This window comes from Aythya fuligula, chromosome 1, assembly GCF_009819795.1.
Source record: "Aythya fuligula isolate bAytFul2 chromosome 1, bAytFul2.pri, whole genome shotgun sequence".
In the NCBI taxonomy this organism is placed as follows: Eukaryota; Metazoa; Chordata; class Aves; order Anseriformes; family Anatidae; genus Aythya; species Aythya fuligula.
The window spans coordinates 115,822,689-115,850,666 of NC_045559.1; the positions used below are offsets into that span (position 1 = coordinate 115,822,689).

At 40.7% G+C, this 27,978-nt stretch overlaps 1 protein-coding gene across 3 annotated transcripts in view; it reads left to right on the plus strand.

The window, feature by feature from the left end:
- Positions 1-23,303, plus strand: part of AGPAT3 (1-acylglycerol-3-phosphate O-acyltransferase 3) — a 48,377-nt gene extending 25,074 nt beyond the window's left edge. For all 3 annotated transcript variants that reach the window (XM_032186137.1, XM_032186147.1, XM_032186157.1), the window contains 8 exons: positions 5,394-5,620; positions 10,294-10,463; positions 10,643-10,804; positions 13,666-13,819; positions 14,254-14,356; positions 17,309-17,384; positions 19,532-19,730; positions 20,210-23,303. In XM_032186137.1, the coding sequence (XP_032042028.1) occupies positions 5,443-5,620; positions 10,294-10,463; positions 10,643-10,804; positions 13,666-13,819; positions 14,254-14,356; positions 17,309-17,384; positions 19,532-19,730; positions 20,210-20,298 (1,131 nt within the window). In that variant the 5' untranslated portion in view covers positions 5,394-5,442 and the 3' untranslated portion in view covers positions 20,299-23,303. The remainder of the gene's footprint in view (positions 1-5,393; positions 5,621-10,293; positions 10,464-10,642; positions 10,805-13,665; positions 13,820-14,253; positions 14,357-17,308; positions 17,385-19,531; positions 19,731-20,209) is intronic.
- Positions 23,304-27,978: the final 4,675 nt, after the last annotated feature.

Genomic DNA, 27,978 nt, shown 5'->3' on the forward strand with positions numbered 1-27,978 from the left:
AATGATGATGAATGTCAGAGCAATGTACACAGCTTTTTTTTTTTTTTTTTTTTTTTTAACCTTGATGTACTAGCATCTCATTAGGATGATGAGTCAAGCAAAGGTATTCCTATTTGCTGTAAATAGACTAATCTCATCAATAAATTCATCAAAAATCTCTAAAGATACTGAGCCAAACCTATTGACAATACTGGAAGTTTCTGTGATTTAGTGGTTTGTAGATCTAGACAGATAAATTGAACGTATTTGAGACAGATAGTGGAGATAATCTTTCACTCTTAACCTTTTCTACAAACTATCATGCTGTTTCAAAGCCAAGAATGACAAAATTTCAAGGAATAAATTCTCACAATGGTAATTCAGCAACTTTTTTTTTTTTTTTTCCTATTTAAGATCATATTCGTAATTCTCCCAGCTTGGAAACAAACTTGCATTTTTGTGACCTGAGTTTGGCTTAATGTTCTTTTCCATACACCTTGGTTTGGAAAATTCATGACAAGCAGGATTTTTTAATGAACTCTGAACTAGCCTTTCATCTCATTGAGGGATGCGCAGAGAAATTAAATCTATATTGTATCAGAAACTAAGATGATCTTTCTGCTGTGCTTACGTTTTAAATGCTAGGTCTATGGCAGACAGTATGTCATGCCGTCTGGGATGTGGTTGAGTAGTTGTCTATTATTTTACGGTATATCTGGAGAATCCTGAGTATAGGCTGTTCAAATGGATACCAAAACTATTTTTACCCGTTATTTCCTTTCACTTTCCAGTTTTACTGACTAACTGCTGTTATCTAAGCTGTGTTTTCTAGCTACTTACACAGCTCTTGTTGCCAGTGGTTCTTACAAAACTGCACTTCTAAAATAAATCAGGCCTGAGGGGAGACTGCTTTTAGTGGTGACATGGCAGAGTGGGCAGGAGCCTCAGATTGCTGTGTTGAAGTCTGGTGCAAAACCCTGGGTAATTACTGTCCTTTGGTTCTGTAATTCTTCTGCATCGTGTGGGTCAGGCTCCCAAATTCCTTATCTTGGAAGGAAATGTGGTACAGTGGGTGAAGAGGAAGACTATTGATTACTTACTTTCTTCCTGAGCATTTTCTTACAGGAGGAGTGTTTGCTGTGATTGTATCATTACACCTTCAAAAGCTGGATAGCCAGTGCTCTTTTGGCTTTTAGCTAGAAGAGCATTGTATAAGATGCAAGGGAAAAGTTTTTCGTAGAGGTAACTGAGGAAGTAACTTGTAAGCATTCAACACAACTCATTAAATAACTGGCATGTTCTTGCATGGTGTGTCCCAGAAATGTCCAGGACAATAATTCACTGCCCCTATGGCAATGTAGTGCCTCTGAGAGATGTGAGGTTGATGAGACTGGGACCTTTACTTCAATTTATCCACCAAACAGGGCCAGGCAGTGGCGTTATATGCTTTCCGTCACATCTCTGCCTTGACTGTTAGCTGATTACTACCCATGGATTTTCTCGTCTTGTAAAGGGAGGTAAGGGAAAGGATGCTTTATGGTACTAATTTTCATAGCTGGCTGTAAAAGCAAAGTGAGTCACTAGAGGAAACTGGAAAGCAGAAAGTGTACTGAAAGAAGTTTTCATCAACCCCTGGCTGCTGCTATTCATACCTGTCCCACTTATCCACACAAAGCAGCTCATGGAACAAATCATCCTCACTTTGAACAAAAAATAGCTTTTTAATTCTCCTTGGGTGTTTTCAATAACCAGAATTTGTGGAATTCTGAAAAAAATGGTGGGGATGCTGTCGATGAGATATGGCCAACAAAGTGCCTTTTGTACCGCTTTTCACTCGCAAAGTTATAAGCTTTTCTTCATAGAGAGCTTTTGCCAAGTTGATACAAACATCAAGGAGGCTTACAAAACTCAGCGTGAGAAATACAAGAGCAAATGGCAGAATTCAGTATCACGGGGTTTTGTGTGATTTCTCAACTAGCAAAAATGGGAGGTAGGTAAAATACTAGAATTCAGGGTGGGAGCAACATATTCAGAGCAAAGGATGTCAGTAATTAGTTTCATAAGTGGAGATAAATATGGTACAGTAGAGCAGAAGCAGCTGAAGAATAGAAACAGAGCTTGCTCAGAAAACTGAAGACAAATGGCCAAAGATGTGAGGACTGGATGCAGCAGCTTCTGGTGTCAGGCATGGGAATTCTCACTGGGCTGGAGTATTAGAACTGGTGGGCCAGTTCCTAATTTCACGCTCATATTCATGTATACCTTATGAATTTCAGAGGGTTGTACAACATGGCAGCAATAAATGAATTAAAGCCTGGAGTTAAAACTGGAAATACTGTACATATAGAATGATTAATGGCTTAATTTTCACTTCTGAGTTCACAGAGAAACTCATATTTCTTGAAATGGCTGTAACGTGATTAGTGAGTATACTGCATCTGTCTTTTAAGCTGACTTCTTAATGAAATTGGGCTGATGCACTCTTGCTGTCTCTGCCATTCTCCTTTCTCATGGCTTTTGAACTAGGTGGCCAACTTCAACCACATTTAACAGAGAGGTGGAGGTCTCAGAGCAGGTTAATCATTACGATATTCATGAACGTAGAAGGCTGGGTAAAGGAGAAAGATGATATTTTTTTCTGAGAGGCACTTTGCATCTTATAGATGCCAGCAAATTCATGTGAATGAGGAGCCTCAAGACTCAGCTCTTTAGCAGAGAGTGGTATAAATGCTGCTTGTTCCAGCAAATGGTGCTTTCCCCATCCTCTTCCCTGCCTGTCTCTGGGATTCAGTAAAACAGCTGCTGACCTGACTGTCCTTTGCCTGTTGGTCTGCCCTGAACCGCCTCTCTGTCTTACGTGGTCAGGAACGCAGAAAAATAAAGAAATCCTGGGTTAAGATTAACTTCATAGATATCTTAGAAAATCGAGTGCTGTTAAATGAGTGACTCGCCAGAGGGACACCAGCTCTTTTGGGGCTGCAGCACCGCTGAGGCCTGCAGTCCCTACGTGCCCAGGGGTGTGGGCTGAGGCAGCCAGGCCGTGTCCCCAGGCAGAGCCACACAGCTCTGGAGTCCTGCCAGAGTGAGGCAATGCCCAGAGCACAAGGGTGATGTAAATCCTACTTCCATACGCAGAAAGCTGGAGAAGCAACACGACAGGGTGTCTCCAGCTTCCCCTTGGGTAAAATGTGATGTGTCCTTTTGGGTCTAACACAGCAACATCCTCAGTTTAAAGTACAACCACCAGCATGCTCCAGACTCCTCAAAGCAAAGAGTCTGTGGAAGTACAGCCAAATGATTTTATTTGAGGATAATTCTTGAAATTTTCTTGTTTTCCCCGCTGTTTGCATGCACTTTGGCCCTTACCTGAAAGGGGCCAAGCTGTGCCTTGAAAGGTGGTAAGAACTGTGACGCCCGTGACAGGCACAGGCACCAGCAAAGAAATAGCTGTGTGGAAAGGGGGGAACTGTTCTCTTCAGGCTTGGTTGGACTGGGAGTTGGGGTGTTTTAGATTGGATATAGAAGGAATTTCCTCACAGAGATGGTGGCCAAGCACTGGAGTGGGCCGTCCAGGGGAACGGTGGAGTCACCATCCCTGGGGGTATTTTAGAGATGTGGCCCTAAAAGATGTGGTTTAGTGATGGGACTCAGTAGGTCACGTTGGTCATTGGACATGACCTTGAAGGCCTTTTCCTGCCTAGCTGATTCTCATGGAAGAAATGTTCCTTCCATTCTTATAGGAAAACACTGGGAGAATTTAGATTATTCATCCTAAGCTTCAGTATCAGCTTATTCAACTTGCTTTGCTTTCTGTGGTAGGCACAATAGTTGCTATATTGAAACAGATTTTCCTCCTCTGTAATGTACTTCTGAAGTGGCTAGATTACGAATGATGCAAACAGACTTTAATTGTGAAAAAACTAGACACTGCATGAAAGGCACTAACTGAGGTGTAGAAGAGACAGTAAGAAAACAAGCTAAGTAAAATTGCTGTTGAGTTTTATAAATAGCACCATCATGTAAGCAGGTGGCATCTGGCTCCTGACAGCTGGCAGGTACTTTATTTTCAGGCTCTGGGAACTTCTGTATCACTTTTGGATGCTTAACTTGTCAAGTGTGCTTATTACCATCTACTGGTGGTTCTGGTCATTGGCAGCACTCAGGGAGACATAACATGAATACTTTCAGCAAACTTTGGCTGAAGTAGAAAATGAGGGTCATGCCTTCACTTTTTGGGTGAGACATAAAGGATGTGGTTTGACAGCCTGGCTGGCCTCATTAAAGGGCTTCTAGTACCCAACAGTGCCAGATAGCTTGGTTTCGGAATAAACTCAGTCAGGTGGCTTGTTTAAAACATTTTGTTGGGTTACATTTGTGCTGGTGGGATTTGCGTTGGATCATACTTGTCTAAGATACCTTGACTTTGTGCTGGTTCACATGTCACCCAGCTTTCTGCATCAGGTGTAGGTATGAGGTCTGTGCCTGAGTTAATGCTCTGGCTAATTCAAGGGAGGTAATTTTCTGTGCCAAAGCTCTTCCAAGATTGAGTTTATATTGCTACTTAGCCTAAGGATTTTTTATTATTTTACTTTTTTTTTTTTCCCCTGTACTGACTGGTATATCTGATTGTGGAACTGTGGCTTGACAAAATGAGAAGTTACTAAACTTGCTCTGGCATGGTTTGCGAATGTGGTAATACAGAACTTCTTTTTCCATCATGTAGCTTGCCAGGTGGCTGCTCTAATGACCAGCCCTGCTCTTTTCATCATGAAACATGCTGCGGGGTGGAGAACCTGCTCTGCAGATGGGCTTCACTGCTGTTCTAATCAAAGCATGTGCAAAACAAAGCTGCTGAAGCCCAGCAGCCCTCACTCCATGCTTGTTCATAAGAAGTGTGCACAGAGTGCTGGTGTTGGAGGCAGGCCAGGAGGGCATCAGTTCATCTACAGGGCCCTGGAGACTCAGCATACCAATAAACCCATGTTTATTGGGTGCAGGGGGGATGAGGCTCCTGTTGCAGTTCAAGGAGGGCACAGTGATTGCAGTCCAGCTCGCTGGCTGGTGGTGGCTCATCTGGTTCACTGTGAGCATGGATCTTTGTGTTTCTCCCAGCGTTAAGTCCAGTTTTATGATCTTTGTCCGAAAAGAGGTGTGAGATTCGTCTTCAGCTAACAATAATCTTGTTAGTGGGCTGTAAATTGGAAATAAAGATTTACTTTAACATTTGCTGATGGTGCAAATCACTTCCAATTTGTTGTGTGAACACCTGAATGAGGCAGGCTCGGAGGGGAGGTTTATAGGGCTGGGTTTCTGTTGCTGGAGTTGCACAGACTGTTTGTTACAGTGCTCCCATTTTCCCCTTCCTCAGGGTTTGTAAATCCAGGCTCAATTAGATGCTTTCTTTTCTCTTTCAGGACAATTATTCTGAGTGACGGCCCTTGCACACGCTTCTGAGTGGTTATCATGGGCTTCATTGCCTTTCTGAAGACCCAGTTCATCGTTCACCTCCTCATTGGGTTCGTCTTTGTTGTGAGTGGACTGATCATTAACTTCATTCAACTATGCACGCTAGTCCTCTGGCCCATAAACAAGCAGTTTTATCGACGAGTAAACTGTCGCCTTGCCTATTCGCTTTGGAGCCGTGAGTATGCTTGAAGGAGACCTGAGGTCTGGGGGTGGGAAGGGGGGTGTCTTTGATTGCTCTTCATTAATTTAAGGAAGAAACACATGCATGTATATGCACACACAACAGAGAGAACTGTTAAGTTGTAAGTAGACTCTTTCAGAGCAACTCAGAGCAGACATCTTTTTTAAGTTTTGAGAAAACATACGGGAGTCAAATGACTGAGGCATACTGTCACTCTGTCCTATAAAAGGAGTGGAAAGGTAAGCTCCTTGCTACCCTGACCCTACCTTGCTTGGTGGGAAACTGCCGATCAATACCATCATTGTCCTGCATCAGAGACTCTGCTGAGCGATGGGAGAAAGGGGAATTCGGAGACTGCTTCAGGTATTTGGTGTAGGTGCTTTGTTGACCACTTGCTTAGGGGCACAAGTTGACTGTGTGATCTGCAAGGACAGATGTCTGTCTTAAATATCTAGTGTAAATGCCTTTGTAGCTGGGCTGTATGACAACTGCAGAGTCCTCTTATGCCCTGCAGTATTCATCTATGACACCTATGTCTCTTCTTGTAAACAGTTTTCATCTTCTGCCTCTGGGAGAGCTCTGCAGTGAGTTCAGCTGCTTTGCTTTCCCATTTTAAGACTTTTGCAAAACTTCGTCCCTGTGGATGGTTTTCTTTTTCCTCGTACAGCTTAACAGGACAGTAGATTTCTGAAATGAACATTTAGAAGGCTCCTTAGTCCAAATGTCACTCCCTATTTCAGGAGTGAATCATCCAATGCATTTATACATTTCCATTCTCCATCTTCTTCCAGTATGCATGGCCACTTACATTAGTGCTCAGCATCCAACTCCCACTTTGGATAAATGAGTCACCTGAACGAGTACTTAAATTACAATTGAGCAGTCCACTGACAGGCACCCACATTTAAGTCATCAATGTGAAGTATTACCAATAAAAATGCTCCAAAGTATCTAGTTTGGTTGCTTTTTAAGTTTTTTGTCTTTGTCCTTCCTGTGCTTTTTGTTCCACCTATTTAGACTGCTGTCTAAGCAGCACAGGAGAAGTGAAATTAAGTAGAGCGTCAGGCAAACTGTCAGGAGAAAAAGGTATTGTAATGGAAAAAAATACAGACAGAAGCTTCAAAATTAGCTTGGGGCATGAGATGGGGGTGTATGGGATTTTGTTTTGCTTGTAAGAATTTCTTTGTGCTTTTTAATAACTTAGAACCTGATCTCATCTTGCAAACTATTGCTGCACAAGTCGTCTGTTTTTTTTTCAGAGGATGTGAGCTGCTTGTGCCTGTAAGGCTTATAGATTCACACCCTTGATTTCTGCAAGTTAGCATTGTGTGTGGAAAAAGCAAGTTTTAAATACTGTTATCTATACTTTGTATACACTGAAAATACCCTACACTTGTTCAAAAAGGTTTGGAGAAGTTGAGTAGATAATTGGATTGCACCTAGGATAACCCCTCGTGTGCAGCCTATTAAAAATTAAACGAGTGAGAAATTAAACTATGAAAATTAATGTAAATGTTACATGGGATTGCAGAGGGCTGATGGCCTGTAGCGGAAGAGCTGGCAGAACGTGCACTTCAATTGTGATTTATAATGAAATAAGTGGTGTAAGTGTAGCAGTTCAAATGTTGCCATCGTAATGAAATGTGTTCTGTTACAGGGAAGGCTTTTGGCAGTGAACCTACAGCTTGGTGTTCTATTCTAGATGCTACGGTTTGGTCACTCACTCCAAACTGTTTGGGTTGAGGCTGAGAGTTTTCATGTAGGAGCTCTCCTTATGGTAGCTGTCTTCCACAGAAATTGCTCTGCCAGTCTGGCAAAGGAATGGTGTGCAAGAGTAGATACATAGGTGGTTGTGTGTGTGTGTGTGTCCACTGAAAACAAGGCTCTATTACTGTATTTCTTCTTAACTGCTAAAATGTGGCTTCAAAAGGGGAAGGAGATAGACTCTACCCAGTGTCCATGGCAGACATTTGGGGAGAGATAGCAAGAGAGAGATGTGTTGGACTTGAAAGCTTTCTAAGAAATAGTGAAGCACTGAAATAAGTCATCTGGAGGGGCTGTGATTGAGATATTTAAGGACAAGTCAGACTAGTGAGCTCAAACTTCAGTCTGTTAGCAAGGTGGCATCCCCTCCTCCCTGTCCTTCCTGCCAGGGCCTTCCTGGAGTAAATTGGTGCCGGGGATTTTTGTCAGACTCTGGGCTAAAAGTAAATGCTTCATTGCATATTTAATTCATGAAGGGTAGTCTGTATTCCAAGTTTTCTTGTGTCAACTCTTTTCAGATGACTCATGCCTTTGGATAGCAGTGTGTTTAGTCCAGTTCCAAAAACAGTCTCTCAAATTTTAGTACTTGAAGCCAAGAGATGCATTGTGCCTCTTGTTTATTTTCTTTCTGGATGGCTTGTGAAGTCATAAAACCACTTGCTTTGGTGTGTTGGAATCCAGATGGCAAGAAGGGATTTTGCTGTAGTAAAGTTCTCAGTGGCAGCTACATGGAGCATCCCAAATGTTGCATGTCTTACCTTCTCTTGGCTTAGAAATAGAGGCTTGCTGTATTAGTGACAGGATCAGTACACATGAAATATCTGTTACACTTCCCCCACACCTCCCTCCCCGCACACACACACCAAAAAAAAAAAAAAAAAAAAGGGAAATGAACCCACTCCTTGTTATAATAACTACATCATTTATGAGTACACTTGCAAAGGACAATCTGTTTCCTTATATTTAATTCACTGGCTCATCAACCCGCCTATTTCAGTGTGAACTCTGAGATCTCTAAGCAAAGCTTTCTCTACTATTTTGGAATGCATAGTGCAAGGAATACCTTGCAGAAAATCGACACCTGCCTCTGCAGAATTTTTACCTGATCTTGAGGAAAAAAAACACACCCATTTTACTTTATTTTTTATAAGAAAATGAATTGTCTGTAGCACATACTGTAGGTGTTTAGAAGGGGAAAGTGCTTGGAGTATTATACTGTTTGGTGCCACTACTCAATTCTCCTGAACACCTACCTGGAAGAGCACAGCTCTAAACTGATGGCATTCTTGCTGTCCTCTTTCCCCTTGCACTAAGCCAGCATAATCAGAGCAAGAAAGGTAAGCCATCACATCATTCCCCAAGGAGACAAAGCTGTAAAAATAATAATAATAATAACTTCTAGTTGGTATAAATTTTTCTTTTCTCTGCTGTAATTCCAGTCAACCAGGGTTATACTCTCAATCAGCAAATCGTATAAATTTGCCATGCGTCCAAGTGAGCAAGTCTTGAAAATGTTACAAGAGAATACCCTGGCAGATAAGCGGTCACACAAGGAATACAATCTGAATAACTAATTCTAAAGAAGCTACGTAGCTTTGGCAAGTTAGGATCATTTTCCCTACTACTCACCTATATAGTGTGTTTGCCTTCTTATTGATGTGGTGCAAATTTGGACTGACCCGCTCTTACTTGGCAGCTGAGGTAGAATACTGTGAATTGTGTGCTCACTGATCAGAAGCCCTTATGCAGGAAGGCATCACTCCATTTTACAAAACCAGGCTGGAGTGTACAGGGTGGCAGAACTGTGTAGATGTAGAGAACTGAGAGGTCTCCTTCCAGTTTTGTGTATCTAGGCCCTGCATATTTATCGTAATAATATCAGAAAAGCTGGAATTTTTAACTGCTGTGGTTGTGCTACCAAATTTTGATTACATCCATAACTAACTGAAATGAGAACATACCAATGACTACAGTTTGCATGGAAGCAAATCTTCCTACTGGGAGAATGAACTATTCTCATACTTTTTATAGATGTCCCATGATACCAGCAATACTTTCCATCTGCCTCGTTGCACTGAAATGAGACAAATAGGCTAACCATAGCAACTACACTGAATGTGTGATGAATTTAAATGGAGGGTCCTTTTAAGATGAAACAGATGGAGGTGGAAAATGAAAAAATGTGGATAATGAAGGAAATGTACAGTGGAGTAAGAGAGACACTGGAATATTGAAAAGTTGGAGAAGACAGGGAAAAGGGCTCATTCTTCACTGTGCAAGAAAGAAACAATTTACTATTCCTGGCTTTGCATGGGTATTTTGATAAATTAGCTTGATTCTCTGGTGCTTCTGACTCTGACGACCATAACATAGAATGATAAAACTCCTAATATTAAAAAGTCTTGCGGAAGGTCTGTGACACCGTATGCACTTAAGAGCCCGTTATTGGTCTGTTTACCTCCATAAAGCTTGTTTCATGTTGAGTAAAAGCATTAGGCAGCATCTATGCATAATTTGTATTCCACCTGGGGGAAAGTGCACTCATTTAGTGGAGCAATCAACAGCTCAACTGTCTTGTGTTCAGGTATAAAGTTTTGGGTATTTTTTCTGTTTATTGTGAAATTCCACATTCATACTACAGTGCCCAAACTTGGCACCATAAAAACTTGTTAAAGTATTCCTAAAGCATATATCTAGTTCCCTAAATGCTGCTTAAGGATAGCATTGTGATTTGGTCTATACCTGTACAAGCTCTCATTTAATCCCTACTGGATTGGGTTGAGATGACGACAGTGTTGTCAGGAGCCAGAAGAGTCCAGGTACTGAATGGGGCTGGAGACTAAATGCTGAACATTTTGTGTAAGCATTACCTCTAACTCATCTGTCTTCACCATGTTTGTCAGAGTTGGTAATGCTGCTGGAATGGTGGTCAGGCACAGAGTGCACCTTGTTCTCCGACGAGGCTACTGTGAATACCTTTGGGAAAGAGCACGTCATCATCATCTTGAATCACAACTTTGAAATTGACTTCTTGTGTGGCTGGACTATGACAGAACGCTTTGGAGTACTAGGGGTACGTGGTGCCATGAGCTTTCCCTTCATCTGAAGGACTGTGGGTCTATTTTAAACCCACGCACACAGAGTTTTCCAGATAAAACTCCATCAGCTTTCCATCACCTTAACCCTAATGCTTTTGTTCGATACACATCAGCAAATGACAATTTGGGATTGTTGTTTTTGTTTCTCTCCAAGAGTTCCAAAGTTCTCGCTAAGAGAGAGCTACTGTATGTGCCCCTAATTGGCTGGACGTGGTACTTCCTTGAGATTGTTTTCTGCAAAAGGAAATGGGAAGAAGACAGAGATACGGTTATTGAAGGATTAAAACGTTTGGCTGATTATCCTGAATATATGTGGGTAAGTGTTGGGTTCCTCTGCTGGTATCGACTGCTGGAAATGCAATGGTGAAGGTGGCACTCTTGTGGTGCAGTAGCCTTGTGTATCAGGAGAAGATCTGCTCCCTTCTGTTCCTCATGTGCTGTCATGGAAAACGTGCTCTGTTTCAGGAGGTCTTTTGGGATATGCCCATAAAGTGTTGCTTTGTTTTCCTGTTGGTAATTAAAGGCATTTGGAAAGCAGTTCAGAAGCTTGCACGGATGATTTAGAAGCTTATAATGTATAAGTCAAGCTTGTGTAATACTTAAAAACAAGTTCAGATAAAATGTATGGCTTTTCATTCTTTTTAAAATAATAATTAGCAGCTCATATTTGACTACTAAATCTATATAGCCTTAAGTTACATCTTCTGAGGTAGGCTAAAAATGTAGGCAACAAAAAATTTTTCTGAGGTAGGCAAAAAATTTTCCTGGAAGAGCAAGTGCATCTGGGTGGGGTGGATGCACAGACCATGAATTTTCGTAGTAAGTTCTTCTGTTAGCGTGTTCTTTGATCTGTAAAATTATATGTTTCCTGAAAAGTCTCTATGAGAACATATGGTAAGATTACAACTGCTTTTGCAGTTATGCTTCTCCTTTTTATTTTGACATTATTTGAAGCCAAGGGTAGAACATGTATGTTTCATTACGTACAATGTTATTAGATTTTACTGCAGAAATACAGTAGTATAATCAACCTATTAACCTTCTTTTAGCTTTGAATGCAAATGTTTTGATAAGTTTACTGTTTAGCTTTTATAGCAGTGTGTTTAATGTGGAGATATTTGGCTCATAAAACATTTTAAGATGCTTTTTGCACAGTTCAAGTGAATTTCACTACTCAAGAAAGCTTGTTAAAATGAATAGTGAAATAGTAGGTCTTAACTTGTACATAGTAAATGGATCATTTGTTTTTTTATCATTACAAAAAAAATACAAATAAAATATCTGGACAATGTGTTTTAAACTACTTAATTGCTTGAATACATGGGTATGAACTAAATATATCCTCCTCATTCGTGTTTAAACAAATACACACACACACACACACACATATATATACATACACCAATTAAAATATGGCAAGACTTCATTTTAGTTGCAAGTCTGTATGTTGTAATGATTCTATCGTTGATAACCAAGAACTAATCTCTAGGGAAAACAACAACAACAAAAAAAGCAAATGCAAAACGTAGTTATTTAAATCAAGGCTTCCTGCTTGGTAATTTAAATTATGATTAAAATTGACTTGAATAAATCAATTCCCTACTTTTTTGTGTATTCTAAATGTTGCAATTAGCACCGTCTGTGCAACCTTCCTTCGTTAGTTTTTTTTCACTCAGGCCTTACAGTGCAGTCTGTACCTTGCTCACTATACTTGGCTCGGAAGGGTTGCTGCACCACTGAGTACAAGAAGGGGAGAATTTGGTGCAGCAGAAAGAGAACTTGAATTTAAGACCAGAGGCTGAGTGTGCAACATTGGCCTCTGTACCTTCAGCTGTCCTCACCAACTGCCTGTGGTGGTCGGTCAGGTTTTGGTAATGGGATTCACAGAATCATCTAGGTTGGAAGAGACCTCCAAGATCACTGAGTCCAACCTCTGACCTAACGCTAACCAGTCCTCCACTAAACCATATCCCTAAGCTCTACATCTAAACGTCTTTTAAAGACCTCCAGGGATGGTGACTCCACCACTTCCCTGGGCAACCCGGTCCAATGCCTAAGGGCCAAATGAAGATTGCAGGGCCAGCTTCCATGCTGTCACACGCTCAGGCAGTTCCAACTAACACGTGTGTGGCTTTGCAGTCTTAACATTTGTTTGATTTACCTTTTATGATGCACGTTGTGTATACACTACAGAAGGAACAAGTCAAGCAGCCACAGCACTGACAAACAGCAGGTATATGGTGACTCACTCAACAAGGGTTTCTTTTGAACTGCAATGTTACAGCATTGTACGATGCTGCTGTGAGAAAGAGCAGTAGCAACCTTATATTCCCGCCGTGCCTGTTGCCTACTTTTGATGCAGAGATTTGTGTGTTTGAAAGCTGCACGGTTCCTAAGGAAAAATGGATGTCCACCTTTCAGAAAGACCAGGGATAAACAGAAGTTCACCCCAGGGTGCTCAGATGGGCTTTGTTTGTCTGCTCTTGGCTTTTGGCTTCGGTGTCTCTCACAAGTAGAGCAGATGTAATACAGATGCTAGAGAAGGGCAGATCAATAGCTTTGTGCTGCATGAAGTCAGGGTGGGAGGATTTCAGTCTTTAATTGTTGCTCAGGATACTACACTCAGATTGATGCCTTACATGATGAACAAGATAAAGGCTTTAGAGAAAGGTACCATTTTTTATGAACACAACTGGTACAAGTTAAAATAAATAAATAAATAAAAAAAAAAAGAAAATCTTTCAGACAAACACGTCTGTCCTCAGATGAGTAGCTCTGGTTGTACAGTTCAAATTTTAAACAAGCAAGCTAGTGATTAATGTTTTTTATTCTAAAGTAGTCATGTACTGATAATTGGGTTACTTTTCCTGATATGTCGATTAGTCCATAACCAGCCAGCTAAATCTTTAATGGATTTTTTTTCTTTATAAATAAATATTTCAGGTATAACTACTTAGAGTTTTGTTACCTTAAATTTGCTTCCAATGTAGTTAAATATAATCTATGCTGAATGAGTAGCGAGGTGGTACTTGTGCCTCCTACTTGATGATCAAATTAGGTAACTGAAGCGTGTGTGTGCACGGATTCATGTTTACATTATTAAAAAAAAAAAAAAAGTATTCTGCTTGTTCTCTTGTGATCACAAAATATCCTTGTTTTTGCCTTTTATTTTACTAGTTTCTCCTGTATTGTGAAGGAACTCGTTTTACAGAGACCAAGCATCGTATCAGTATGGAGGTAGCTGAATCCAAGGGGTTGCCTAAGCTGAAATACCACCTATTGCCCAGAACCAAAGGCTTCACCACTGCTGTCCAGTGTCTCAGGGGAACAGGTACTGGCAAGCTGCTATTCATTCTTCACATTAATTGTAACGTATAGCACATAGTAGTATAAATACTCTGTTGTTCATTTTGTCCATTACAATTAGCAAGTTGGCAGTAATAATCATTCACCATGTCAGTTCATGCCACATAACTTTTACTACTCCTAAAAAATAAACTTCTTAAGTGTGTAATTGTTGCTTAGTTCATCAAGTCATCTTGTGTTTTGGTAATGCATGGGCAACATAGATGGGAACGTCAGGTGGCTGAGAGAGAAAAATAAATAAAACATGGTAACACAAAATAGTGAAGGGCTCTGCTGCCTGCATCACTAATGCAAGGCTTGTGCTAGGCCCTGATGCTGTTTAATGCAAGGGTGCTGCTGGCAACGTGGTTGCTAGAATTGCTGACATAACATTCATTTTTCTTTCTTTTTTTGCAACAGTTGCAGCAGTGTATGATGTAACACTAAATTTCAGAGGAAACAAGAATCCGTCCCTATTAGGAATTCTTTATGGAAAGAAATACGAAGCAGATATGTGTGTAAGGTGAGCATATAATGATGGTGAGCCCTAAGATGCATGCTTTGGCGTGTTGAAGTGTATTCAGATTTCCCAGGGAAGCATCCTCTGCTGTAGTCCTCTTTGCTTTGTTGTTCAAGTTTCTCTGCAGACCACAGAGACCTCCTTGCCATGCCCACACCCCAGCTTCAGTTTACTTTCACGTTTCAGATCCCCTGATTTTGCCCAGCAAGTCAGAGAGCATTGGACGGACTTTTTAAGCCTGAGTATAACTGTACTGTCTGGGGTTTCCCCAAACTTTGTGCGGTGAGGGCACTCATATGCCTTTCTTTTCTCTGATGGGAACAGAAAGCAACTGCTCTGTGCCCTACACAGTCCCTTGTGAGCATTTGTATAGTATAAATAGCCTGCCCAGCATCAGTAGCCTCCTGTAGAAAGTGGAGTAAAGCTCCTTATTGTGCCAGTTAGTCTCCGTCTCTCACATGGCTTGATTAGCAGATTAGAAGGTAAATAACGCTGAAACTCAAATATATGAATGAGGTGATACATTCCTCACGTTCTTCTTTTTTTTTTTTTTTTGCCTGAAAGAGTGACTGTTAACCCCTACCTCCATGCAGCACGTATGTGCATGCATGCACATGTACGTGTGCTTTCTCTTTCTTGCTTTCTCCTTGTTGCTGCCTTCTTCAGAAGCTTTGCGTGATAATAAAAGCTACCAATGTTTTCCTGTTGAATTTCCTCCTTTCCCTTTTATGTCTGGACTTGACAAATGACCTGCTTGTTCTTTCCACAGTTTTGACAGCTCACTTCTGGTACTTGAAGTAGCAGGACTACTTGCTACTTCCCCTACTCCGTTCACCTCTGGCCCTGGGTGTGTGCACTGCAGGTGCATAGCACTGGCTCTGTACATTGTCCTAATGAGAGCCAGTGTGCCATGCCAGAGCTTCCACAGGCAAAAGACTTTATAGGGACTCACACTCAAGGTACCACAGCACCATTTTTTTGGAAGAAATGCTGTCCCAGGGGAGGCAGGGTGCTGCAGCCCTAATGGGGAAGGGAAGGACACATCCCTGATGAGGGAAGTGAGCAGACGACTTACCAGTTAGTGAAACAACACATAAAGTAGTTGCCACCTCTAATTCCATACTGGTGCTACGTGTGCGTTGCATATTTACCTAGATCCAGGGTGCACGTGCATAGATGTACATCTGGATTGTTATACACCGAGCAGCTGCATTCAGTTAAATTATTCAGTTAAATATCCTATGGCTTGGATATTATAACTGAGATGCAAGTTGCTCTCCTCTATTGGTGAGGAGAGAAGAGAAATGTTTTCATTAGTCTTTAGAAGAGATTTGGTTTCATAAAATTCTGTCAGATAGTGTTGCCAGGTGGAATTGCTAATTACCCTGTTGAAGAAGGTAATAACTATGTTGTTCGGTAATGTTGATTTATAACATGTTTGTGGACTGAATCGACATTCGCAAGATGCTTTTCTATACCTGAAGCTTCCGCACTGTATCATGGAGGAAACCATTATAAAAACAACTATTTTTACAGTCTTCTTGCTGAAAATTAAACGTGTCCTTGATGTGCCAGCGGACTTGGCTTAGGTAGAGAAAGGAAGCATGTAAGCTCTTGTTCTTCATATATGCGTATGAAGCTACCTGTGTAGAGGTAAGAAGCTTAGCTCCCTGGGGATGATCCAGTCTTTCTCCTGACAGGCTCCAGAGAAACTGATTAGCTAAATTAGTAAATGTTGTTGCTGTGAGTACCCTCTAGTGGTGATGTAAGTACAGTAACTATTTTAGCAGAGAGCTTTCAGCAAATGAGCTTTTTTTTTTACTGAGCTTTTGTTGAGCATTGTTTATGTTAATTGAGCATCTCCTCCTGTTAGAGTTATTAGAAGGAAATCTGTAAAACCTAGTTTTCAATTTGTTTATAGGATGCAGAAACTATTAGAAGTGCATTAGAATATCTTCCCTCTGCTGCTGCAGACTCAAAGGCTTTAACTTGTACTGTGGAAACATTTTCCCTGGTTGAACAACACCAGATAAGTTGTCTGTGGGATCACAGTGTCTGTAGCTCTCCTAAAAGCCATAGTTCTGTTTTTACTGCCTGCCGTGCTGGAAGAGGGGCCTGATACCAATGTATGGATGTTAACAAAATGTTTGAGCTTGAGGGTAGGAGGTGTGTGTGCCTGCCCTATACAAACCAAGCAACTTCTTTCTGAGTTGATCCAGGATGCGGAGTTGTGTGCCACTGAGAAAGGAGACAACACAGGCATGCCATTAACATGCTCACATATCAGAACGTGAAAGAATGCAGGACAATAAGTTGACTCTTCACAACTAGAAAGAGAATCTTAAAAGGTGCCTGTTCTCAGTGAGGTCAGGTCAGTACCCAGAGCTGGGCATAATTTTCCTGTGCATTCAGAACTCTATGTCTCTACCTGTATGGCCAGAGAGGCAGAGAGAGAGAAGAAATGCAGCCTCTGTAGAAGGTGTTTTCCTTAGAGTTGGTACACAGTGAATTTTTAACCACCCACCTCTCATTCCTTCATTTTTTTCCCCTCACTAGCAGAATGTAACAAACAGTTATCCTGGGTCTTGTCACTTTTGCTCGACTTTTTCCAGCTCTGGGTGCTTCATTCTGAGCTCATTGGAAATCAAACAGTGGTGGTTCTAGTGAGAGGGCAATAGCATTTTAATAGGAAATGCTTACTTAACTAATGTGCTCTAAAATTGATGGATGCTGATACAGTTTGACTTAGGAATCTGTGTTTTTGGCAGAGGATCAGGGGTTATTAAAGTCCCAGTTCTTCTGCACTTCAGAGCTCTGCCATTGGTGACAGTATTACTTCTAGTTTGTGCCCTTTATTAAATGGGAGGTCTTCCCTCATAGAGGTCTAAAGTCAAGCATCTAGATTTTGGCTTAATTCTTTTTCTTTTTTTTTTTTTCATGTCTCTACTAAACTAGGAGATTTCCTCTGGAAGATATCCCTCAAGATGAAAAGGAAGCTGCAAACTGGCTTCATAAGCTTTACCAAGAAAAGGTAAATGGCTTTGCTTTCTTTTCTCCCTTTCAGGACTTCTAGGGAAGTGTGTTAAGGAACTGAGAAATGCCCACCATTCCTCTGAGGGGAGAGAAGAGATGAAAATACTGTAAATAATTTGGCAGCCGTCCTTCAGACTGCTGGAAGGAACATTGCAGATGAGCTGTAAGGGAGCCCCTTGGCCACAGAGGGATGGCTAGTGAGTAGGCCTCAAATTGCTGGGAAGCACAATGGGATTCAGAGCTGAGGCTGAGTTGTGAAGACTAATAGCAATCTACCATCTCCTTATGTTCTTCATCTCCCAGATCTCTGTCATACACTTCTAAAAGCTCCATATTCCCTGTGACGTTTTTATGTACTCAAGAACTGTATGTTGGGGCAGCCAGTCGAGGCTCTTTGCTGTAATTGTCCTTTGCTTTCATGTTTCTTTCCTCCTGCCTTCATGTGATACCAGTGCAGTGGTCTGTGACACAGTACAGATAGTCCCAGAGATCTGCTGCCAGGGACTGATGTACCACAAGGCCAGCGGGCCTTTGGAGGGCTTAAAGGTTTCTCTCATTTTTCCTTTATTCTGTTAGATGGTTACTTTCTTGACTGCAGACTGAACAGTCCTGTGGGGAGAAAGAGAGAACTGTAATTTGCTTTGCCCAGCTCTAATTGGTAGATTGTTGAGCTTCAAATGTGTATCTTGATATGTGTTACTCTTCTGTGAGGGAAAATGTAGGCAGCAAGTTATAAGGGTCTGGAAGTTTCATTTTGTTCTTTTTAACCTGATTTGTTTGAATACCTAAACTCTATGCAATTCAAGTGGAGAGAAGTTACCTTACAAAGAGCAGTAGCGACCATCATCCATATGCCCCCCTAGCCCCACACCTCCCATTGGCAGGGCTATCAAACTGGCTTGTGAGTCAGTGTAATACGGGATTAGAGAGCTTAAAAAAAAAAAAAAAAAAAGACACTTGAATCCTGTCTCCAGCTATCGTGTATGTGCCTTTATCTAATTCCCTCGTGAAGAGACTCGTAGAGGTGAGAATTCCTTCTGAAATTGTGTGGTTTGAGGAGCAGACATCAAGATGTGTTGTTGAGGGCCCTTCTTTCTCAGTTTCTTTGTTAAGCAGTAAATGCAGGGCTAAGCAGGTGCAGCCCAGAGCACCCACTCTGCTTGGCTCTGTTCCTTGGGCACAGTGCTCTGCTGTGCTTGCAAATGGAGGTCTCGGTGTTCCTTGCTGATGTTTGCTGTACTCCATTCAACTTCGGCGAGAGGTGTTGTCAGGGGAGGTATTATTTATATATATGGGTATTGTATATATTGATCTTATGGTGGGAGCAATATGTTGTAACTGGAATCCTTGAAATCGATGCAGTGTACAGTGCTCCTGTACAATAGGTACGTCCTCAAAAGGCTGTGTTATTGGCAAGAAATGCCTTGAGCTTCTCAGCCCCATCATAAGGGAAGTTAAAAGAAAACAGCTTAAGTAGAGGAAAAAAAAAAAAAAAAAAAAAAGAAATAGCCTAACCTGAACTTGGTAATGGCTTGGAAATCTCACAGAGCAGTCATACAAACTGGAGGGGGAATATGGGCATGCCACTCCTTCCTGTTAGTTGTTTTGTGATTGCATCTGTCTGCAGGCTCAGTTGAGAATGCAACTGCTCTGTTGAAGTTTTGTGGTTATGTACAGTGCTGTCTAAGCTGGTCAGCGTGTGCTTTGCCTTCTTTTAGTTGTATATGTAGCACTTTTCTGCTGTGACTTCCAGAAAAGTTGACATGATTTAGTAAGTAAAAACAGGAAGAAAACCATCCAGCAAATAGGCAAGTATTGTCTGAATTGACCCCTGGCCTGACACTGCCCTAAATTCCTAAGAAATTAAGAGAACAGATGAAGATATTTGGTAGTGGAAAGGATAATATTGTTTCAGTTTTTATTGTGACCAACATGGCCTTCAAAGGACTAGTACAGTAGCCTTGGCAGCCAACAGAAATGCCCAAACAGCAAAAATGCAAAAACAGCAGATGGAAATGGATGCCATGTAGTCTTGACAGACATTTACCACAGATGACATCCTTGATGTTGTTCTGGAGTTGACTAGTCTTGGATTGCTTAATGCAAACATCATGAACGTTTTTTCATCTGTCTTCTTTCTCTCAGGATGCTTTGCAAGAGATGTATAATCAGGAAGGCGTATTTCCTGGCCAGCAGTTTAAACCTCCTAGGAGACCATGGACTCTCCTAAACTTTCTTTTCTGGGCCACAGTTCTCCTCTCGCCTCTCTTCACATTTGGCTTTGGAGTTTTTGCAAGTGGATCACCTCTTCTTATCCTTGCATTCCTGGGATTTGTTGGAGCAGGTAATAAAAGCAGAGATGTTAAGTACAGTAATGTGTAACAGGATCCGTTAGCTTTAAGTTCTGCGTATTAATAAATATCAATGGGACATGCAGAAGAGTACTTGGGGCTCATTATGTAGTCTTTTTATCTTGTATAGCATTCTTATCACTTGAAAAGCATTAATCCAGGCAGATTTGCCTTCATATTTTAGGCAGTATCTGTAGCAATCAATAGCGAGTGGGTCTTGTAGCCCATTGCTTTGGTGCCTGAAGGAGAAAATACTGACTGTGCACCTTGTTTGTGATACTTAAAAAATTAAAAATAAAATTAAAGTTCATATGCAGCTTCATGCAGTGCACAGTTGAAAAGCAGCATTTTGTAATCGCTACTGACTTCAGGCTTTCAATAACTTATAACTCTTCTTGTGTGTTTACATGTAACTTCCTAAATCCTTGAACTGGTTTTAATATGTCTCCCTTTTCTCTGTTGTGTTTTAAAGCTTCCTTTGGAGTTCGTAGACTGATAGGAGTAACTGAAATAGAAAAAGGCTCCAGCTACGGCAACCAAGAATTCAAGAAAAAGGAATAACTGACAGCTGCAGTTCAGCACATATAACCAGACTATGGTACCTGATTAACTTCAGTTAAAAAAACAAACACTTAGAAACTATCTTTTTCTTAATAACTGATGACTAATATTAATGAATAAAACTTGAGCCAAGAATGAAGAATTTGGAGGCATCAACTGAAAAGAACGCATCAACTTTCTGCCTGTTTAAGGATTACTGTAGTCAAACTATGGGAGAAAATCTGGGGTGGGGGGGAGGAGGAAATTAATTTTTCTTGCTTTGTTGGGGGTCCAGGGGTGGGGGGAGAAGAGAGGTCATTGGGCATGGCCATGTGCATCGTCAGATGACTGAATACACTGGTTTCTGTCAAGAGCACTACACTCACTTTTACAACAGGAGCCATTGAATGTTTCCTCTTGCTAAAGCCAACATAGCGTTTGTTGATTTTCGACTTTTTTATTAATGATCCAGGAAAAAACAACCATTCTTTAACTAATTATAGATGTTCACTGGATTAGTCTCTTTGGAAAGGTTGTGTTTTCATGGCTACAGATTAAATCCTATTTGTATGTTACACTGATACGTTTTATTTTCAGGCAACATCTTAAAACTTCTATAATGCAAGAGAACACAATGGAGTTTGGAAGCAGGGCGTTACTGATCAGCACGTGACATAGAACAGATCCACTAGTATTAAAAGAGTATAAAATTATCATCATATCTCCTGCCAACTGCTCAAGGCTGTTTAATTTCTAAGTATTACCTCAGTCTTGAGTGTTGTTAGCCCCGTTTCACATTGTGTATGTATGTAATTTTGAATCTGTTTGCATTTGTTTTGTTTCCTGAATTAATTTTGACCGTGGGATTTGGAGTTGTGCAAAGAAGGAAATTTATTCAATTGTCCTGATGGTTTTTTTTCCTTTTATTTCTGTTCACGTCTGTCATCACCAAAGTCCAGTTCAACCAAGATCCCTCAGTAAACTGGGGGATAACAGCAAAAACTAGCACAATAGTTTTCAAAATGTTGTATATTACAAACATTCTGAAAGGAGAAGTCTGTAGCAATCAGATTCCAAACACCGGTATCTCTTGAACTTCTGGTGGGAGTTTTGACATTGATTCCAGTGGGGGCCAGGATCTTACCCTGTGTGCTGTAATGGTAGGGTGTGCTGCACTTTCTACTTGGTCGTGTTATAGATATTAATGTGAAGAATATTGCAAGGTGAGTTGTGCTGTTAAGCATTAGAATGAGTGTGGGGTCTCTTCAGGGATTTAAATATCTTTAGTTTTGCTTGTTGTCCTTTGGATTTTTTCACTAAAATAGAGATCAGAATCATGGCTGTACCTCTTATTTTTTCATAAACGCACATTCTAAGATTTTTGCAGATTGCTGCTGTATGCGCTGCTGCGGAATTATTCTCGAGTAGATGGGAGCTACCTATATGTTTGTCTGAAGGCCAAAATCTGCATTTGGCTATACTCAGATGTTGGTGAAATGGGTTGCAGATCCTACAGCTGCGGGCAGAAGCCAACCCTTGAGGTCTGCCATTTTAGCTGCCACTTAGAATATTTATCTCACTTCTGCAAACAGCAGATCTTATCAGAGCACCAATTGTTATTTTTCATCTTTGCTCTAGCAATCACAATAAGGGTAATCATCTACCTTCTTTTCATATTTACTGTTAGAATGTAACCTCTTCTCCCACAGGTTTTTCTGTCTAGAAGAGCAATTTTGTAACTTGGAAAAATATTTTTCTGTGGATCATTAGTCACTGTTCTGTCATGCACTTGATTTTTATTAGTGGTCTTTCCAACAGAATGATTTGAAGGATGACCTGTGTTGTCTGTCTCCTGAGACTCATCCTCACTGAATCATTGTACCTGTATCTCCAGCATTAGTGTGTCATCTTTCTACCCTACAAAAAGCCTTCCCTAAGACAGGGGATACAAAACTGTTGTTCATGGTGGTGGAAATTGGAATTAGATTTGGGAATTGAGGAGAACAGATCCTAGCCATGACTCTGTGTTCCTTACTGAGTGTTTTTGTACTCTGTCTTTAAATACGGTTAGAATTCTAAATGCTGATAAATATAACTCTGATTTTTTTCCCTGTTTTTTTAACCAGAGGGCTAAAACCAGTGAGCTTTTCTTTATTTTCTTTCCCCCTCCCCTTTTTTTTTCCCCCGTAAGTAATTCAGTAATGGATATAATTCGTGTTTGTTAGAAAGATGTTACAAATGCTGTATACTTGCTTCCTGAAGATGGTATTGAGTATATATAAACTGTGCCAGCTTAGCAAAGCGAGGCTTGCAAAGCAGGCTGACCACTGGCTGTTTTATACTTACACTTTGGGTGGTATATTAATAGGGCATGACAAGAATTCAACAAAATAAATCCCTTCTTATTGCTGAGAAGAGGGGGAGTACTTACAGGAGAAGGGAATTAATAGCCTTTCTCTTTATGGGATTCTTTTCTCCTCTTAGTGCATGTAACTCCTTATTAAGAATCATGGGATTAGTGCATGTACATCAAGGGGAGAATAATCAATGTTTCATATTTTCCTATAACTTATTGGTCATGCTTTCTTTTCAAAATATAATACATGCATCATCATTTACTTAATTTGCTCTTCTAAACGGACATATCAGTAACCATTTGGAAAACCGAAATATACAGTAATGTACAAAACAGTGAAAAACAACACAAATCTCTTCATTTTGAATTTTATCTCCTCAAATAGGAGTTTTTATACACGCACGAGTGCACACATACACAGAGTATGTATAAATTAAAATAACTGGAAGTAGCTGAAGTTAATGTCACTAATGAAGATTAGCAGGTGGCTTGGATTGGAAAAGTGAGCGTAGATTTTATATCTTACACTATTTTCTTCTGGTTTAATAGATTATAGCTTGTATATTTGACTACCAAGCCCTTTAAGAGCAATAATAAACAAAAATATATCATGTTTTTTTTTTGTCTTTTGCTTTTCAACCATGCTAAGTTTAATAAACTTCAAGCTGTAGGATCACTTTCTCTCGCCAGCTTTCGAAACACTCATTTATTGCTTGATCGTTTAGATTAAATGCCATGTCCTCCAGTGTGGACCTGCAAGCTGACTGTCATGGATCTCAGCATTGACTCTGAAGGTGGCTAACATGGGCCATGGCAGCACCCATCATTGTCACGAAGAACAACAATATTGCTCTCAAAGTGGGATTTGCAATTCCAAGACAGCATCACGTTGACCTACATCTTAAGCTGCCGGTGGGAGAGCTCTGAGACTACTGGTGTTGTGATGTCTCGCAGTTAGGAAGGCACAAAAAGCTGATGCTGAAGGAGGATGGGTTGTGATCTGTCTGGATAGCGGATATCCAGAGGTCTTGGCTCAATAGGGATTACAGTTCTCTGTTGCTCACTGTGGGCTGAATGTGCTCTTGCAATTGACTTAGTGTTACTGAGCAAAATATTTGTCTCTGGCACAAAAAGCATGGGCAACGTTCCTTTGTTCTGCTTTAACTTATCTTGAAGGGCTCTATACTTAATTGCTGACCAATGAATATGACTACTACCTTTTGTCCTAACTGCCTAGTGTTCACAGAGAAAAAGTGAATGTGTCTGCTCACTTCCACATGGTACCACTTGTCACATCTACTGATGTCTGTATTTCCTGCAGATGGTTCGGTGACAACCTCCTGGCTGGAACTGGGAGATTTCCAGTTCAACTCATACTGGAGAAGTCATCTCACATAGCTGGGTTTTTGTCTTCCTGCGTTTTGGGCTCTGGTTGACATGCTCAGTAGGTCTGAAGTGACATAACTGTGTTTAAGTCTACTGATGATGCAACTTTGCTGCTTCAGAGCAAAACTTTGTTAGGGAGGATACGTCCTTCCCAGGCCTGCCTCACATAGGCCCTCATTACCTGGTAACAGGTCTCTCTCTGGCATCAATGAAACCAATAAATGGGATTTCACTAAAGCTGGAGCAACTAACGAGGAGGGGTCAATGTACATCTGGTAACTACTAAAGGTACCGTTTCTGTCTGGGACTACCCCAAAACCTGTATTTGCTTCATGTACATTTTGATTTGAGAAACATGGGGGTGGAGGCTTTTACTAATGCTGAATTCACACTGTGCAACATTTCAGATTGAAGACAATGTTCACTTATCTTGGCATCTTGGAGAAGTACGTACTCAGTAAGTCTAAGGCTAGTGTTGGACAGACTTAGCCCAACTGTGCTTCATACAGATGCTGAAGGCCAATGCAAATACAAGTGAAAAATCCATTCCTAGGTTCCCTTTTGGAAATTGGACACACTGGAGTATCTCACAGCATCTCCTGGATGCCCACGTGCTTGTGTCACTTGGTGTGAAGTTTCTCACTCGCCGTAGTCCCAGTTGCACGATCCTGGCTTATGCCTGGGAAGAGAAGCCCATCCTCTTCATGGTAATGCTGAATTAGTACTTTGAAGCATGTCGTCACACCTTCTTGTTTCCATATTTCTGGACTTTTGGATCCATAACGGGCTGCTCTGGAGCTGCCAGCACTGGGTGAAGCTGGGATTTGAAGCAGGTACAGTCGTGCTGAGAGCTGCACCTTGCACAGCTGAGTGGAGGAGGAACGCGAACAGATATGGCCAAATTCTTTCCCCCAGGAGATGGAAGGATTGCCAGGAGCATTGTACACCAGAGATGAGCATGTATGTGGGCAGGCAAATTCTGATCTGTAAGATGAATGTGAAACCACGCGGTGACAACTTACAAGGTAACCCTAGCTATTTTCATGCAGCTGGGGTCAGAATTGGTCTTGAAGGGCCTATCTCCTCGTTACAGAGGGCAGCTTTTACTTTGCCACACCCCCCTATTTATCTTGAAGAATAGTTTATCTGATTGTCTCAGTGCTCTCTGCGCCAAGATCCCTGCAGATTTAAATAAATAAATAAATATTTTTGAGGGAAGACTTTCTGGAAGCCAGCGTAACGGGGTGTGCGTCCCATTTGCTAGCCACCAGAAAATGTCATGGAAATACTTCACCATTTGGAGTTGGGAAGACAGTGGATTGGCATCCATAAGCCAAACGTGTCATGTTTCTCTTATCCTTGACCTCTCTAGATTTATAGATGATTGCCCAGATTTCTTAAAACGTTACACCCATACAGACTAGCACAAAAGCTGCTCTGCAGTTTTCGAAACTCGGAGGAAGTTTAATTTTCACTTTTCAGAGTACTTGAGTGTAGTTGATTGTCTATTTCCAAAAAGCTTTACAAACTCCATTAGCAAGAGAAGCAATTTATCTTTTATCTTTTTAAAGAAGAAATGTATTTTAAAAATAGACACTTTATGAGAAACTGGAATATAATAGTAATTTTTAAACCGAACTTGGAAGTATTTGAAGTATTCTTTAGTATAGGGGTTAACTACCACTAATTTTCAGTCTCATACGAGTTGTGTTTTTTTTTCTTTTTTTTTTTTCCAAGGTATATTTTCAAGGAAAACATAACAATTTACTAGTTAGATCACAATCTAATTTGAGAAGAGCAGAAGAGTAGGTGGCACAGGCTAATCAGGAATGCAGATTCTTCCTAAGGCATCAGATAGACCTTGCTTATTTGCACTTGTGCACAGAGACAAGCTGCATCACCTGCATTGTTTTGCTTCAGCTTTGTCAGAGATGTACGCTGTGACAATTGAATGCTACTTGCCTGAAAGCCAGGACACTCCTGTAAACTGGCATGTTACTCACTCATAAAGATCACCAGCAAGTACTGTAGCTTTAATGAAACCTCGTTAATGAGAAAACTAACCCTCCTTAACCTTATTGATTGTTACAAAGTCATGCTTTGGAGGGAAGTGTCATCGTTATTAGCCAAATCTAGCGAGTAATAAACTGTATACAGGGTACACATTTACTGTGCATGTGTATATATTTTTGTACATTTTTACAGTTATTTCCTACACTTGATTCTTTTGATGTTCAGAAGAGATGCGTCTGAATCTGGTTAAAAAATAAAAACAAAACGAAGCCTAACGCTGTCACTTACTGTAGTTTCTAAAAAGAACTGTGCCCAAACAAATACACAGATTTACAGTGCTATGCAAATTTCACTTTGTAAGTTGTCTCTTAAATTTTGTTTAAGTAGTTCATGCTGTTTTTACTGAGCTTTCAGAAAAAAAAATGCAAAAGACTCATCTTGTAAAATAAAATAGTTTTGGCTGTGTGAAAGTACTGTATATTAGAATCTTGTTCATGTGTTCAGTTGCTTATCTGAACTGTTGGTATGTGATTTTGTACATAATATGCTGGCATAGATTTTTTTTTTTTAATTGTGCTTAAAAGGATGACTGCCCAACATCTGTTTTTCTGCAGTGTTACTGAATAAGTAGCTGATATGGAAAGGGAAGATCTGCATTCTTTTCATATTTGGCGCACAGATTTTTGTAACTAAACATGCGCTAAGGGCTATTTTGTTTTTTGTTTTGTTTGATTTTATTTCCATTTATGCTTTTTTTTTTTTTTGTCTCTGTCCTGCAAACTGATCCATGCAAGGGCTGCATATCTGCGGCAATAATCTGGGTGGATCATTGTTTTGGGGGTTTGGGACCCTGGGCATAAGTAAGAAGCTAAACAGGACTTCCATCACTGTCATTAAGAACTGGGGAGGGACTGTGCACTACTGCAGCATTCACAGAATTGTTGCACAAAGTTTTTCGTGGTTCTTTCACGTAACCAGGATGCAGAAGGAAAGGATGTTTCTTCCCAAGTAAGCACAAAGCTGTATGATCTAAGAAGCTGCGAGTCCAGCAGGCTAAGCTGGCTGTTCGAGATAGATGCTGTAGATTAAATCATTTTTTCCAATCTCACATCTTCAATGTTTCTGTTTTTCTCTCTGAAGCCCACCCATGTTCCTCAGCTGCATGCCACAGCATACCCTTCCTCCTGGAGGCAAATGGAGACCCACTGGAAGACCATTTAGCACTTTTGTTCCTCTTTCCTTATTTCTGATTTTTTTGTTTGTTTGTTTTGCTGTTTTTGTTTTTTGTTTTGTTTGTTTGTTTGTTACTTCAGTGGTTTTTACAAAACCAGCTTTTCATGTTTCCATACCTATACTGAATCTTCTCAGATCCGTAATTCATTTATAAAGGCTGATTATTTTAATGTGGCATCTTGAATGCTCTTTTCAAGTACTGTTTTTTTCAGCTTTAAGGTGAGAAACATGGGTTGAGATTCTTATGAGTACAGCATAATAAAGAATTAATTTGATTAAAGTGGTATGATCCTTAATACACGCATGCAAAAGCCAAGCCATGAAAAACAAAGCCTCAGCTGATGGCAGAGATCTGTTCCTCTGTGTGTGCTGCCTCGCTACGGGCTACAGAAGAGGGCTGTTGCTAATTTTTGGCCTCAGAGGTTCACGTCTTCTCTCACTGCCTATTAAGTTCCCCTTCTGTGATTCCTCTTTACTGAGCTGCTTGCTTTCTGTTCAGCCAGGCACTGTCAGAGGCACAACGACAAGGACTGGAGAAGCAGAAACAATGGTGTGTGGGAACAAGGGTAGGTGGACACCACAGTGCTTGATGGGCCATATTGTACAGGGCAGCTGTGGAAATGGAAGAAAATGTTTGCTGTGTGGATTGGCTGAAGATACAGTGTATGTTAGGTGGTTTCTTTCTGTATTGAGCAGTCTAACTACATCGGTGA